The following is a 17,124-nucleotide window of genomic DNA, read 5'->3' on the forward strand; positions in this document are numbered from 1 at the left end:
GCCTTCTGAGAGAATCCTCAGGTTGCAACACACTAAGGGGAAATACAGGCAAAGCCTGGTGTGCTCCCTAAGTTGAGGAAACAGTTAAGGGTCAGGGGAGGCTCTAAGCAGCCAGAATTCACAGGACAGAATACCAGAGGGGAGAAATATAACAGAGAGCAAACTGAAACTTTGCTACATCTCTTTGCAAATCACCGCCCAGCACATACTTATGATAAAACGACCCAAGGCTGGGGAAAGAGTCATGCAAAAGAATTAGAAGGAACATACTCAAAATTCACACAGGGCTGGAAAACTTAGTGCCTGGAAGATTTTCATATCTATATGTATTAATTTTTATCCTGACTGAAACATGAGGTTTCTGAGTCAGAGACAAACTTATAATTCATCAGAGGACAACTTGTGTCAGTCCTTCAAGCTCCAAAAGGCAATGCACTGAGGACCAAAACCATTTCTGTGTACCTGGGTTTGTTTATTTTTTTGGTGGTTTTTTGGTTGTTTACAGAAGGAGAGCAATCCTGAAATGATGACTCTCACAGCTTTTATAGGGCAGCTGACACATCTGCCACTCCTCCTTCCAGAGAAAGGGAAAGAGGCTGCTTTTAATATAAACAAAAGTACTTTTGGGGGAAAGAGGTAAAGGTTTGTAAGCCAACGACCCTTTGGAATATAAGTAAATAGTTCCAGAGGAGTTATTTTTTTTCCAAGATGGAGTCTCACCCTGTTGCCCTGCTGGAGTGCAGTGGCACGATTTCAGCTCACAGTAACCTCCACCCAGGGGAGTTATTTCTAAACCTCTCCAAAAGTCTTTATCTAGAACTCCCAAGTCGTTTGCCCTTCAAAAATCCTTAATCCAGGTGTCAGCAACTTTTGCTCAGAAACCCCTGATCATGTAGCATTGTTTCTTGACTTATTCCCACCGCCAAACTACTAAACATAATTCAGAGGAAATTTGGTAGTCAGAAAACACATACCCCAGCAATGAATTTAATAATCCCTAGAATAAATGTTGTTATGGTCAACTTAAAAATATTAAAAGAATGCCCCAAGCAATCAAACTATTTTTAACAAGAATACAAAAGTATTCAATGCCTAACAAAGTAAAATTTGCAATGTCTGCCATTCCAGTCAAAGCTTATGAGGAAAATAGAATAGCCCTCAGCAAGAATAAAAATCAACAATTGAAATGACTCAGACTGGTACAGATATTTCAGTTAACAGATAAGCACTTAAAATTATTATAACTATATTCCATATGTCCAAAAAGCTAGAGGAAAGATGGAACATTATAAATATGGAAGATATAAAAATATCCTTATTGAAATTCTAGAGGTGAAAATTATAATGCATGAGATGAAAAATGTACTTGTTTTGCAAATATTTTCCCTAGGTTTATGGTTGCTTTGACTTTGTCTCCAGTGTCTTTTGGTACATAGATTTTAATTATATTTTAATGTCATATTTATCAATCTTCTTGCATAGTTTGTGCTTTTCATCTTGTGTAACCAATGTGTCCTCACCATTACCAAGGTCATAATTTTTCTTACATTTTCTTCTAAAAGTATGCTAATATCATTATAATAATCCCCATTTTCTGCTTAAATTTGCCAGTAATAGTTTAACTGGTACAAAGTTTCTTGTAGGTGAGTGCTGTGACAGCTTGCTTTTGACTGAAAAACGGTTCTTCTCTACTAGGGACCATCATTCTCTTGGACCAGGCACAGAATTTCAGGAGTATTTCTCAGTATGTGATGAATGAGGAAGAGGACATCTAGCCAGCCATATTAGTCACATGAACTCTGGCAACCAGTGGGTTGACAGATGCCACAGCTCTATCATTCTCAAGTCCTTGTAATTGCCTGAGGTCATCAGCCAAGAAGGAAAGTAGTTTATGCTCAAGAGTTCTGAATTCACAACAAGGAAAGAAATAACTTCCACTAGGAGTTTGCTCTCCCAGATCCATCAGACTGTGTTTGAGAAATCATGGCACCAACCATAAAAGATAAGGGATTGGTGTTTTCAACGTCTGAGCAACAGCGGCTTACCTTTCCCCAGTCAACATATTTCTGCCATGATTCAAAGTGCTCCCATTTTATTTCCTGACTCATCTTTTGGAGGTCACACTCAGCTTTTAATGTTCAGCTAGCCTCCTGACTCCTCTTTAAATAAACAACTAGATAATTAGAGGAGGAGATAAAATTTTAATTCAGTCTCAGTGACAAAATCTGTTTTGACAGAAGCAAAAACCAAGAATAGGTTCTGGAGGCATGACACGTCAGTTTCACTGTTCCCTAGCACTGAAAATCATAATTCTGCTTTTGAAACATCTTTTGAAAATTTCTTCCAGAAAGATGCAACTTCTTAAACTTTCTTATTTGTTTTCTTGCATAATCATACCACCTTACATACAGCATTTGTGTTTATTATTCCAAGTGATTTCAGTGTTATCAATGTAATATTCTTTTGATTTGATTGTTCTTCGAAAGAGAAACTTTAAAATCCACTATTTCTTCCCTATATTGCTTAAAAGAATGAGAATGGTATCAGTTACATAGTTCAAAGTACATATAAGGAAAAAAGGTGACTTTGCCCAGAAGAAGAACTTTAAATTATCTTCTCCCTTACAAAATTCTGATAAAATTACAACATGCTTTACCTTATTTCTCAGTGTATGGAATAAATTACATTTTGTTTTGCCTTGGGGTAGACCATGTACCAGAACAATATTAATCAGTCTGTGGTTTTTCTTTTGGACTTTATTGAAGTATGAACCGTGAAGGACAATGCAACATTTTTTTTATTGACCCTTGTATGAAATTCTAATGCTGGATTCAAAATTCTCTCCCAGTTATGAATTACTAGTGAGGTTCTCAAAGCCAAAAAGTGGTTGGTTATGTCATTCTGTTTAATTACAAACAGCCAGTAAAACCTTGGAAAGGGCTTTGAGCAAAATTAAATCTCATGGGATAGGGGTGTCCCACACCTCGGGTTCTAGGTACATCCCATAGCATCCTAACCTGCAGCACTGAAACTGCAGAGCCAATTGGGACCAGGCCTAGAAGATATTTCTAGAAACTAAGGTGCTTCCCTAGGAAAGAGGTAGTGATTTGGAGGGGCGTCCATCTGCAAATGCAGATGTTTTGCTAATGCCTCCTTGTCTCTCAGAAGATACTAAACCCTCATTCTCTGTTGGCCCTAACAACTTAGATAGCAACATAATCAGAACTCCACAAAAATACCCTGAGGAAGGTCAAGTTTATGATTAGAGCTGTTTCATTTGCCTCATGATCTCCCCTTCTCCTCCTTATTCTCCTGGCATGCAGAACTTTCAGTACCATTCCCTGATTGCCCAACCATTTATTTCCCTTGGCAATTACACAGACCTGAGCTCTCTAAGCAGAAAACTCATCCCTCATAAAATTTACTTTGCCTGTTCCCATGATTACAGATTCCCTGACAAGGGCCAAAGATGAGGATTTGGGGCAATGTAAAAATTGTATGTCTTGTAACTCAGAAATCCAGGGTAACCGACTCAGGCTGCAACCTAGTATTATGAGGGGCTGGAGGGGAACAAACCAAAAACTAAAATTATAGGTCATGCCTGAATATAGGGTAGAGAAAATTACCCCAAACAAGAAGTCACTACTTTCTAAGTAGGGAGATTTCATATTTTTATTGTACTGTAAAAAACGGGGATTTCTGTTCCTTATATGAAAGTTCCAGAGTCCCTAATGCTTAGAGAAAGCAGGGGTAAAGTACTGTCTATAGTCACAAAATCAGCAAACACTGAGGGCTGAAGGAAACACAGGTCTCCCCCTACCCAACCTGTCTTCATTTATCGGGTTTCTACCCATTGTTCCAGCAGTCAGCTTAATGTGATTGTCTTCCAAACACCCCTCCGTGTTCTATCCCTACCCCACCTTCCCAGTAGGATGTGATGCTTTCCTTAGCCATGCCTGTGTTACGAGGTTGGTACAAAAGTAATGGTTTTTGCCACAGAAAAACCGTGATTGCGTTTGCACCAACCTAATACTATGCAGTCCTGTTATCATTGATGTAGTTCTCTCTGCATACTGTCATGCAAATACGTTGTCATATTTGACCTGTTATGGGGCTTGGCACAGGCATGGCATATCATAGGTGTTCAAACAGTGAGGTTAGGAATGCATAACCTCATATTCACAAAGCAGCCATGTTGTTCATTCAGCTTTATGCTTATATCAAATATCAGATAACCAGAAGTATGAACAGTTAAAGGTAACAAAAAGATGCAGATGATACCACCCATACATCATCTACTCTATTAAATATTCAAGAATGTGGCTTAGAACAATTGTCTAGAATATATTATCAATCTGTCTGGCATTCTGATAAAAATGGAAGGTAGTGAAAAGAATGTGAGTATGTATGTCAGGTAAAGATACTTTGCTGTTGGCCTTTCCCATGCAGTGGCTGGCATCTTCAGGGCTGCCCATGGATAACATTGGCCTTTCCTTGCAGCCATGAACTTTGCTTGTGAGTCAGGAAGAATCTAATTATTTTCCCACTCAGGGATTGAGATAGCAAGACCAAAGGCTAGTTGCTTCCAAAAAATTCTGGCAAGAGGAGCAAATAGACAATGTAATGCTATGTAGAAGCATGCCCGGCGTGTGGGAGAGAGGGAGGCAAGACTGTAGAAAGGCCTTCGCAAGCCAGAGAAGGTATCGGATGAAAAAAGAAGGGTAGTGCATGCTATCCATGCAAGGGATAGAAGGGACAAAAGACACAATACAAATCTTTTGGGACTAGGCAAGCAATGATGAGCAGCATCTGGAGAAAGAATTCCATGACCTGTTGGCTCTTCTGCAGATACTGCGTGGTTCTGAGCTGGCTCCAGACAGGCAAAAGCCTTCATTTCCAACTGGTAAACAATGTTGTGGTTGTAACCAAATACTCTGGGAGTTGGTAAACAATTTCCATGATTCTCATGAAAGTATGCTTTGTTATAAAGTGAGACTATATCTGCTCAGTAGCTACTGGGTTCATAGTTCATGTCCTTTGTAGGGACATGGATGAATCTGGAGAACATCATTCTCAGCAAACTGACACAAGAACAGAAAATGAAATACCGCATGTTCTCACTCATAGGCCGGTGATGAACAATGAGAACACATGGACACCGGGAGGGGAGCACTACACACTGGGGTCTACTGGGGGGAATAGGGGAGGGACAGCGGGTGGGGGGGGAGCTGGGGAGGGATAGCATGGGGAGAAATGCCAGATGTGGGTGAAGGGGAGTAAGGCAGCAAATCACACTGCCACGTGTGTACCTATGCAACTATCTTGCATGTTCTGCACATGTACCCCAAAACCTAAAATGCAATTAAAAAAAAAAAAATTTGCTGCAGCATCCCTTGCCATTGAAATACCAAAGAACCTGAATGTCTGTTTTCATCAAGCATAAGAGTTAATATCTGCTGCACCTTAACCAAGAACAATGACAGTCCAAGGACCAGGTTCAATAATCACCAGTAGTGCTTCATATATAATTATTTGGTGAACATGACTAAATAGCTCTGGCATCAAATCTATGTTAACTTACTGTGTATGTGAAAGTATCAATATGTATTGAGCAAGCAGGATGCCAGGCATTATGCTGGAAATTATGCTAGTCATCTCATTAATTCTCATAAGTAATCTATGAGATTAAACTTTATAGATGAGGAAATTGAGGCTCCAGGAGGTGAATCAAATTGCCCATCACTGCACAGCTAGGAAGTAATAGAAGTATATTTTGGTGATATGTCTGTTAAACTCTCCATTTGCAACAGTAATAACTATTTATGGCAAATATTTATATAGTATTCATTCTGTCCTCAAAGCACTTAACATATGTTAACTTAAATCTAAGACCTCAAACTATGAAACTACTCCAAGAAAACACTGGGGGAAATCTCTAGGATATTGATCTAGGCAAAATGATCTAGGCAAAAATGTCTTGAGCAATAATACTCCGCAAGTACAGGAAACCAAAGCAAAAGTGGAGGAATGAGATGACATCAAGTTAAAAAGCTTCTGCACAGCAAAGGGATACAATTAACAAAATGAAGACACAATTTACAGAATGGGAGGAACTACCCATCTGACAAGGGATTAATAACCAGAATACATAAAGAACTCAAATGACTATAGGAAAATATAATCCCGTCAAAAGATGGGCAAAAGATTTGAAGAGACATTTCTCAAAAAAAGACATAGAAATTGCAAGCAGGCATATGAAAAGGTGCTGAATATCACTGATCATCAGAGAAATGCAAATGGAACCACAGTGAGGCTCCCACTCTGACACCTGATCTTAGCCCAACACCTCCTGCTGGAACTCTGGCAGTTCATGACAGAAGCCTCAAAGGATCCTGTGGAAGCCTGGCCTCAGTACTGAGGCAGGATCTACCTCCAACATCATGGCTGCCCCACTTTAGGATGCCCATATCCCCTGCTTGCCAGTTCTAGTTCTGGAAGATGGAAAAACATAAAATCTACAAACACCAAGCAAGAACTTCATAGGCAGAAAAAGTTCAGATCTAAAGGTTGACGGGGCTCCTTTATTTTCCCTTATTTTCCAGGGACACATTTTCCAGAGACACATTTTGCAATGTGTCTCATGAATTCAGCCACCTCTGAAGGGCGGGCTGCCCTCAGAGTGAGCTGACATTTGGAAACCACGCAGAGTGAGTGACCAACCATCTTGTTTTGCCAAGGACTGAGGGGGCTTCCCAGGACACAGAACTTTCAGTGCTAACAACCAGAACAGTTGGTCACCCTCCACCCCTGTAATGGTCAACAGGAACCCTGGGATTCCTCTGCATTCCAGCACATTCCATTCATGCCATGCTATACCATTCACAGCTACAGAGCCGCCCAGTCATGCACACGTGTTCTGACTGAGCATTTAGACACCCCCTTCAGTGCTTACTGTTATAACCCCAGAACCCACTTCCTTAGAACGGCTGCTTTATTTGCAGGCCTGGTCTGCTTAAATCACATGAAATTATTTTCATGAGTTGCTGTCTGATAGCCAGAGAAGAGTTTGATGGCTTGCTTAGAATTTAACTCTGTCACCTTGAGTTGCTGAACCTCTGAATTGGTCACAGAATAAATGATCCATCTGGGATAGAGGAGTCAGATATGAATGATGATGTGTGTTACCTTTTTTTTTTTTTTTTTTTTTTTTTTTTAAGATGCTGTCTCACTCTGTTGCCCAGGCTGGAGTGCAGTGGTGTGGTCTCAGCTCATTGCAACCTCCACCTCCCAGATTCAATCAACTCTCCTGCCTCAGCCTCTCGAGTAGCTGGGATTACAAGTTCCTGCCACCATGCCCGGATAATTTTTTATATTTTTAGTAGAGACAGGGTTTCACCATGTTGGCCAGGCTGGTCTTGAACTCCTGACCTTGTGATCTGCCCACCTTGGCCTCCCAAAGCACTCGGATTACAGGTGTGAGCCACTGCACCCAGCCACATTTCACCATTTGAAAAATTCTCAGTTACAAAGCAGTACCTAGAACTGGTTCCAAAGAATAGTTTTGGCTAATTGTTTTACATTGTTTTTCAACTCCTATATATAATTACCTTCTTGAAAGGATGTGTCTATATGTGAGCAGGGCCACCAGGTGTTCCTTGGGAATCCTGAAGATTAAGCAACTTAGCATCTAAGCATTTAAAGTGCAGTCAGCCCCATTTAAAAATGACTGTTTAAGCCAAGCTGAGACCCCCTGCCTTTAAGAGAGGTCTCAGTCTAGGGTCAAGTATGGTGGCTTCTGCCTGTATTCCCAGCACTTTGGAAGGCTGAGGCTGGCGGGAAGATTGCTTGAGCTCCTAAGTTCAAGAACAAACACCCTGGGAAACATGTTGAAATCCTGTATCTACAAAAAGTACAAAAATTAGCCAGGTATGGTGGCATGCACCTGTAGTCCCAGCTACTCAGGAGGCTGAGATGGGAGGATGGTTTGAGCCCAGGGAGGTCAAGTTTGCAGTGAGCCATAATTGCACCACCATACTCCACCCTGGGTGACAGAGTGAGACCATCCTGTCCCAACAACAACAACAACAACGAAAAGCTCTTGGTCTAATTAGAGAACTGCATACACAGAATCCTGTAAGCCCCAGAGATTACAGATGTCAGGAGCTATTAGTATGGATTCATTTCTGACCCTCAAGGGATGAGAGGAACCAGGTATCAGTTCAAACACAAAAGTCCATGGAGGAGAGTTCCACCTTATCTTAGCACATTGCTGCTCCATAGAAAGAAAAGCATAGTGCTTTGGGTATACAGAGAAGGAGGCTGGAGCTGATCCTCTAGCATACATGGCAGAAAAATATCATCTTGGATGTTATGTGAAGTTTACCTCAGAAGTTGTTTGAACTCATTGATGACAACATATCAAGAAGGATGTAGATTCAAGGACACCAAACTCTCCTTGCTCTTTTCCCATCATTCACTATGCAACAAGCTCAGTGAAAAATGCCACAGTGGAGAGAGCATTGTAGTGAGAGTTGGCAAGCTGGGGCTGGAGTTCCAATCCTACTATGAAGGAATGGCCTTGGCCAAGCCACTTACTCTCTCAGAACCTAGTTTTTGTCACTCCTGGGAATCTACCATTCTCAAACACAGAAAATGACACCTTGTGGAAGACAGAAACCAAAAACAAATGTATTCCTCATGAGCTGGCCTAGGCCACCTCTTCATCCTTCCCATAATATGGGAAGGTGCCATGAGCCATAGCCACATCTACTCAGAACTCCCAAGTCCCAACAGCAGAAGCTGGAGGCTCAACACCAAAGCACTGAGCCTGGAACTCAGGAACACTGAACAGAGAAACTGCAAGGGACAGAATAGAATAGAAACGTTTGGAACTTCTAAGCTGCCAAACCCAAGAAAAAGAATTCTACTCAAGACATTGGATATTTTTAATTGTTTTAGCTGCCATGTGATTGGCTCCCACTCTCAATCACTCTACTACTCTGGGGCAGTCAAATCTTTATTATCACTGTCATCACTGCTCACATTTGTTAAAGGTCTCTGTTTGCCAGAGATTCTGCTGAGAGCTTTGCATATTTTTACCTTATGTGATCTTCACGACAATCCTTTGAGTCAGATTCTATTGTCATCTCATTTTTACAGAAGAGGAAACCAGCTTAGAGAGGGAAAGACAGCTGTACGAGGTCACACACCTAAAGTGGACTTGGCTAGAACCATGCTGAATGCTATTCAGCCACAGAAGGTGTATTAGTGAAATTTGCATTGCTATAAAAAATACTGGCTAATTTATAAAGAAATGAGATTTATTTGCCTCATAGTTCTACAGACTACAGAGCACCAGCATCTGCTCAGCTTCTGGTGAGACCTCAGGAAGTGTTTACTCACAGCGGGAGGTGCAGGCAGAGGAGACGTGTCACATAAGTTAGAAAGGGAACAATGAGGAGAGAATGTCCCAGACTTTTACAAAAATTAGGTCTCATGTGAACTCATTACTACAGGCAGAGCAGCAAGCCATTCATGAGGGAGCTGCCCCATGAACCAAACACCTCCCATCAAACCCCATCTCCAACCCTGAGGATCACATTTCAACATGATATTTGAAGGGGACAGATATCTAAACTATATTATAAGTTATCCTGAATGTTCATTTTTCCATTCCCAGAACATATTACAGAACCTGGCACACAGGAGCTGCCTATGAAATGATTTGGGGATGGAGAGACACAAATCGTGTTATCTGGGATGAGCTGATCCTCTTATGGAATTAAAGGCCAGTAGTTATCAGGACATGAATTAAAAGAGAAGTATCTTTCTTTCTTCTGCTCCATACTTTCTAGGAGACGGCTGGTGTGGGATCTCAAAACTATTTCATACATGCAAAATTTGTGGCCAATTGGAACTAATTGTTAGAAGAGATGAGACCTGTGAAAACAGCTTAGGCTTCCTGGTTTCCAGTCCCAATTTCTTCTCAGGCCAATTGAAGTCGTCATTGTTCAGTGTATTTAGCAGTCTGACTTCCAATATACTCTAGAATAATCTTTAACTCCCAGCTAGTCTCCCTGTTGCTCCACTTACATTTTTTTTTTTTTTCTTTAGTAGAGACAGGGTTTCACCTTGTTGACCAGGATGGTCTCGATCTCTTGACCTCGTGATCCACCCGCCTCGGCCTCCTAAAGTGCTGGAATTATAGGCGTGAGCCACCGCACCTGGTCCCACTTACATTTCATTTTTGTTCTCAGTGTCATTTTCCCCTTTCAGTTTGACACTATTCTCACTAATTCTCACTGGCATCATCATTCAGTCTTTGACACACAAATCAGACCAGATATCAAAACAAATGTGCACGGAGAAATTATAGCAGATGGGTCACGCTCTGAAATGACACTGTGCTGCAGCATCGCATGCTTTGTGCCCATTTCAAGAACAACATATTTTGCATTTGAAAAAATACTTGAATTCATATCTCCAGTTTTGGAGTGGAGATACGACTCTCCAGATATGACTGGAGAGTCGGTCACCTCCAGGATATCCACTATGACCGGGTATGAAATGACAGTTAAGCAGCAAGCAGAGGAGAAAGAAATGCTGGTCACTTCCACTTCTGTAGCTGTCTCCTTATTTTCAAGTACCCTTAAACTCAATTCAGGTTGGCAAATATTCGCTGAACTATTACTGTTTCCTAGTCATTTTATTAGACACCATTTGAGGCACCAGTGAGAGGATAGAAAGGATGGGTGAAAGCTAGTTTCTGTCCTCAATATCGCTATTACAAGTGAGCATTTGATCAATCACATGAGAAAGCTACACAGGGAAACAGGAGTTGAGGAAAAATAAGATGCTTTCACCCGGGTAATCAAGAAAAGTGCATGGTAGAGCTGCTGCTTGAATTAGGCCAGGAAAGATGGGATGGATTTCTGCAATCAGTGAGTGTCAGGGAGAGGATTCCAGGCTGAGGGAGCAGCACAAGAAAATGCATGGACACAGGGACACAGAGAACATGCTCAAGGAAGGCCCGGAGTTTGATTAGGCTGGACAGGGTATGTGTGTGTCATTAATCTTGGAAGGTGAGGGTAGAAATGGAGTGTGGAGGGTCTTGAAAGCTATGGTAGGGGATTTGGACCTTAATCTGAGCGGGCCAGGAGTGTTGAGGTGGAGACAACTTTCGTGTCACCTCATATTTCTAGGTAGATTCATATCTAGGGGAGAAGTATTATTGGATGCTCCTTCCTGTACATCCCTCCCTATACCTTCTCCTGATGGAAGTGGCAAATCTAATTGACAGGGCCCACAACATTCATTAGGTCTATTTTTTCTAGTGGGCAGGTGCTGAGCATCACAGACAGGATCCAGGTCTCAGCCTGCCCCTTGTCAGTTCTGATCCCTGCCCAGTGGGCCCTCTTTCTGCTCCTTGTTTCCATGCAACCAGTACCCAGGGGCTGGGCTCTAGGAATGAATTCAGACTTTGCTCCATCCTCTCAGCCATCCAGTGTTAAGAAGGGAATAAGATGCAACTGCATATTTTTAATACCTGCTCCAACTTCTGTGAAAGTAGTGAGAAACCAGGCTATGAGATGTACCGAGGAACCCTATTGATTACATAAGCTCCGGTTCCTGGGCTTGAATTCCTGGGCTGAAGCCATTCTCTCGCCATGCATAACTCATGTTCCTCCCTTTAACCCCTTTGTTCATATCTAGGGTATAAACAGTTCTCAGATCTGTCCCTAGATATCCCCACCTGAGGTGACACCTCTGACTACTTATTCTTACTCATTTGTATGTGGGTGTTTTCCTCATAAGAATGTCCATACTGTGCAGAGGAGCCCTGCTGTTGGATGTGTATGAGGTGTTCTTGGTTACCTTACTTTGTGGTAACAGGATTCGCACATTTGAAGGTCCCACTTCTTATTTGTTTTTCCACAAGGTCTTTTGTAATCTGCACACAGTACTCTGAATCCACTGACTTCATCTGTTGCATTTCTTCTACATTTCCCCTTCCAAGTCAGAGGGTAACCTGTCTAATCAATACTTCCTTAATTGTCCCCACCTGTCTTCCCAAACATCTTGGCTTCTAAAAAGGCGCCTATGATAATCTTTCCTGTCAATTCATCTTTCTTGTATGATATTACATTTTAAAATTACACTGCAAAAATACTAGTTACCTTGTAAAAAAGAATATAATACTATTAGGAGAATGATAAAGATCCTGTTATAATTCCCCGCTCTAAATGATTTACAATATTAACTTTTCCAATCCTTTCTTCCAAAGGTGACATCATTTTATGGAGCCTTTTGCTGCATTGAAAGTGATGTCATTTGACTTCCACAGTGTTTCTTTATTCCATTGTTCTAAACAATGAAAATACACCCAGAGTATTTTTAGTTGTTGGGTCACTTCTGAACGGAAGCTGTCTTGATGCTTGGCTTTTCCAGGTGCTGAAATCAAACTTTCTTGTTTTCCTTTCATTGCCCTCCTGAGTGTCAAGAGATAACAGGAAATGTCCCACCCTAAATTCATGCCCTTGCCTACCTTGTTCTGACTTGAGCAGCCCTTACAGTAGCCTGCATTGTCCCATGGTCAAGCTGCCAGGTGTCTGCTGCTACCACCTCTTCTGCTACAGACTGCTCATCTTGCAGGGCCAGCTGGTCCTTCAGTCTCTCTTGAGTATGTCATGACAGTGTTTTGCCTCATGCCCATGCTGTCAACCATCTGCCTGGGGGCTGCTTATTGCTCCAGAGGAGTGAGACACCTAGCACCCACATGTGTGCAACCTAGAAGTATGTGGAAATTAATGCAGAGGAGTGTATAAATTTGGCCAGCTGGACTCAGAATGAGGATGCACCCTTCTGTTCCTCAGCCCATTATCTTCAAAGGATAGCTCAGGCAAGATGTTTATATGGCCTCTCAGAAGACTTCCTGCAAGACCCCATGGCTATTTTACCACAAAGCAATGGTCAGCTTGAGAATTCACCACCTGATCTTTGCTATTCTGCCTTCTCTGACTTAGCTCCCCCACCCCACCTTTTTTCTTGAAACAGGATCTTGCTTCAAGCAGTGGTGCCATCACAGCTCACAACAATCTTGAATTCCTAGGCTCAACCAATTCTCTCACCTCAACCTCCCAAGTAGCTGGCACTACAGGTATTCACCACCACGCCAAGCTATTTTTTTTCCTTTTTAATTTTTGTTAGAAACAAGGTCTTACTATATTGCCCAGGCTGACTTCAAACTCTTGGGCTCATGTGATCCTCACACCTCAGCCTTCCAAAGTACTGGGAATACAGATGTGAGCCACTGCCCCCAGCCTTACTTCTCTTTTATCTTCATTTCTCTTTCACTGTGAATGCACTCCCAGTAAAATGTTACTTCAAAAGATTTCCCTCTAATTGGTTTCCAGGGAACCCAAGCTAAGAAAGGAGACACATCAACCAGTTTCAACACTGGTAATTTAGCCCCACTGCTACTTGTAATGTTATATTGCTCTTACTGTGGTCATCAATATATTGTGTAAATGCTTTATTGCCATATCCTTAAATATCGTTCCTCTAGGATTACTCAAATTTGCCCTCAAATGGGAGCTTATGTGAGGAGCATAAATACCCCTAAAGGAACCTATTCTATGCATCAGGTTTAACTCGGGGGCTTCCATGTTGTAAGCTGCAGTTAAATCCATCTTGTCCTTCTAGAGTGACCTGAGAGCCTTGCTCAACACCCAGGGGAGCTGTAAGTGGGCCTTCACATCCCCCAAAGCCATCTAATGACAGCCTCACATCTGTGATAACTGTGTTCAGAATTGGGTCATGACATGGCCCAAATCCATAGAGCTCTGTATAAAATGTCTGGTTCTGGACATCTTTGGTATATGTTCAATGTGAATTCCCTGAGGCTCTGCTCAACTTCTGTCCTAGACGGAGTTCACAAAACATTTAGCCCAGATCGTCAAAGTAGAAGTTGCTTGGATCACATATTAATACAAAGCAAATTGGATTTCCATGGTTGGTTACAGAAGGCATAGCAAAACCCAGACATATACCCCATTGTCCTGTGAGGACAGAATACTCCAAAATGGAGAGACAAATGGCACTAAGCCCAGCCTGAGCTTTTTCCCATGCAAAATAATGACCTCAAGTTGTATATTCAATTGGCTGAGATGACCCTATTCACATCAGTAGCCATAGTATGTAAAAAGCAATTCCATAGATTATAAAAATCACGGCTACCTGTCAATAAGCACTAACGATATGACAGGCTGAAAAGTCATATATATACTGCATTATTTAACTTAGGAAGGTTCATCAATCCTCTACAAAGAATGCCCCTTATGGTGACAGAGCAGGCACCTGATTACCTGGTATTATGCAAAGGCTTTTAAAAATCAGACTTAAAATCTTTTCAAGAAAGGAGAACAGTTGATGCCTGACATTCTACCATTCATTCTTCATTCCTTTGGATTAAGTCATTATTTCTGGATGATACCAAGTGCCATTTTAAGAATCAAAAGCATTTCTTGATGTTCAAACCTAAGCAAGATTTTTTTTCCTTCCCCAAGTAACCTTATTTAACTTGGAAAAAAAAAACTAATTTTTTGAGAAAGAGGACACAGGCTAGGGAGGCTATGAAAGTAGATCTAGGAGGAGAAACTTGAGACTCCTAGAATAGTCAGGGGATCTGGGAGCAGAGCCTGTCCGGGATTTGGTATTTATTCCATAGCTTTTCCTGCAAATAACCTCTCCAATAACTAAGCATGCATAGAGAAGGTTGATTAGCTATAGCATGGGAGATCTAAGGATAAAATAATTCTCTGCTAGTAGTTGCTACTAGATGGGCTTTGGAAGGAAGAGTAAAGCTTTCTGTTCACTGATATTTGACCCCTAGAAATAGACATTGGAAGACTCTACCAGCCTTGAGCTTATCTCTCCATTTTCACATGCATTTCTTATTTCCTGTGGGATTCTTGCCTGCATTTTTAGAGAAATGCTAGAAACAACAGATTGTTTTTGGTCTTTAACCATAGCTTCAAGAGGTGTCTCAATTATAACTCCTTTGGAAGATGCACTGCCAAGGGAAATCTCAAACAAATGTCACTGCTTCTATAAATTGGCCATGTAGAAAGCCTTTTCTGGCTCTTTCCACTATCTCAGATGCTAACATCAAGACAGTAGTGAGAATTCATAAGCCATGCTCAACTTGATCAGTCCATCCTCCACTTTGTTGCTCTGGAGTTGGTATAGAGTTCTCTGAGATGAGAACACCTCAATTCCATTTGTTCCAGTGTTGGCAATGCAGGCATCCAATTCTCTGCAAAACCTCTCTGCTTAATCCCTCCCCCAACACCAGCCTGAGTCCTATAGGTCCTTTCTGACACCCACTTACTGAGGCATTCCACTGTCCCCCATGGTGTGCATTTTTCCTGCAATGGGTATTCCCCAAGTTGTGTATTCCAGGTGCATTCCTGGTGAACTGTCTGGAGGGTATCACCAACGACCTGATGTGGAAAATTCATTTCAGAAGAGGCAAGGAACTCTGTATGCAAGATTATGAAACATAATCCTATGGAAAGAAAACTTCAGCAATTGTTTTTCTCAAGAGTTTTTGAAGTGTTGTCCTAGAAACAGCACTGATCTGGGACAGGAGAAAAGAAATGAGCATTTATTGAGCATGTCCTAATTGAAAGGCACTGGGTGAGATTCTTAATCCAAATTATTTTACTTAATCATCAGGATAACCCTGGGAGGTAGAAATTTGTTAACTGCATTTTACAAATAAGAAGGCAGAATGTCAGAGAAGCTGAATAACTTGCCCAAGGTAATGAAGAGCTGGTAAGTGGGCTAAATCCAATAGTCAATATTTAGTCAGCAGCAAATACCATTAGATCACCAGGAGAAGCACAGCAGAATATTTGCAATCAAACACTTTTATAGCAATGTCACTGGAGGAATTCAAACATTAATCAAGCACGTTAGTTACCCTGAAAAGGTGGTGGGAATAGTGGGTGGGGGTAGAATTGAAACAAGGAAGACCTGGCTCAATCCCTGCCATCATCTCTCTTCCTGTGATAATTACAATATTTTCTTGACAAGTTGAAAACAGTTCATGTAGGAGTCACAGACTCTATGTTGTTTTTTCACAGCAAGGTTTCTTTAAGCTTCATGGACATTGAAAAAATCAGAGCATGTGAATTCCCCAAGAGAGATGAAGTGCCCCAAGAGAGTACATTTCCAGTTTACTCCTCATGTGCCTCTTCCAGGTCAAGTGTTTCCTACACACAGCCCAGAGGAGGTGCTGCCACTTAAGCTGTGCACTCTCAGCTCTGAACCTTGCCTGTCTGAGATGCTCTCAACCTGTCTCTGCATTGCTTGAAGTGGGCAGGCTACATAGAATTCAACCCTCCTGTTTGCTAGCATACACACAAAATATTATCTTTTCAAATCAATTTCCAATTTCTGATCATGGTCCCCCTCTAAACACAAATAGGCAATGTACGAAGAGCCCATCTACCCATGTTGCCACAGATCCTTTGCAGCTCAGCATAATGGTGCAGAAAGTTACCTTTCTGAAGTAAAAGAGCTTATGTCTAAATCTCAGCTGACCTCTTATAGGGTGTATGACGTTTAGCAAATTATATATCATGCGTTTGTATCAGTTTTATCATCTATAAGGAGGAGATGACAATAGTGATTCCCTATAATGAAATTTGTTTCCCTGCTAGCATCTGTTCTAGCTTCTTCCACTAACAACCCCTCTTTTTCCTTTGGGAAGCTGCTGCTCCTCCATTCAATTTAGGTGGCTCTGTGAACTGCACTCACCAGGCTTCATGGGTGGGCATGCAACCCAAGCCTGGCTAATCAAAGACTGAGTCAGTGATGAGCACATGATTCAGTTTAAGCCAGTGACAGTCTTCTTCAAGACTTTCCTTAGAACATCATGAAAGAGACACTCTTTCCATCAGTTGTAAGCTTGGAGCTGCTAGTAGCCATCTTAAGGAGAGCTGATTGGTGAACAGACGCAACAGAGAAAAAGCAAGAGAGTTGGAGAAAAACAGATTCCTAAGAATACTGAATACAAGGATCTAGTTGTGCCTGACACATCACCTGTTTTGTTTTTCCAGG

At 41.6% G+C, this 17,124-nt stretch overlaps 1 protein-coding gene across 29 annotated transcripts in view; it reads left to right on the top strand.

Annotated features, from left to right (window-relative positions):
* Window positions 1–17,124, top strand: part of LOC128929302 (uncharacterized) — a 397,062-nt gene that overhangs the window by 301,837 nt on the left and 78,101 nt on the right. For 4 of the 29 annotated variants that reach the window (XM_078345949.1, XM_054243038.2, XM_078345950.1 and 1 more), the window contains one exon: window positions 1,696–1,904. The exons of 22 other annotated variants lie outside the window; for them this stretch is intronic. In XM_078345949.1, the coding sequence (XP_078202075.1) occupies window positions 1,696–1,759 (64 nt within the window). In that variant the 3' untranslated portion in view covers window positions 1,760–1,904. Of the gene's footprint in view, window positions 1–1,695; window positions 2,884–17,124 lie in introns of those variants that run through there. 3 more of the 29 variants (XR_013524978.1, XM_078345951.1, XR_013524979.1) reach the window with 2 other exon arrangements.

The sequence above is a fragment of the Callithrix jacchus genome, chromosome 12 (assembly GCF_049354715.1).
Source record: "Callithrix jacchus isolate 240 chromosome 12, calJac240_pri, whole genome shotgun sequence".
Taxonomy (NCBI): domain Eukaryota; kingdom Metazoa; phylum Chordata; class Mammalia; order Primates; family Cebidae; genus Callithrix; species Callithrix jacchus.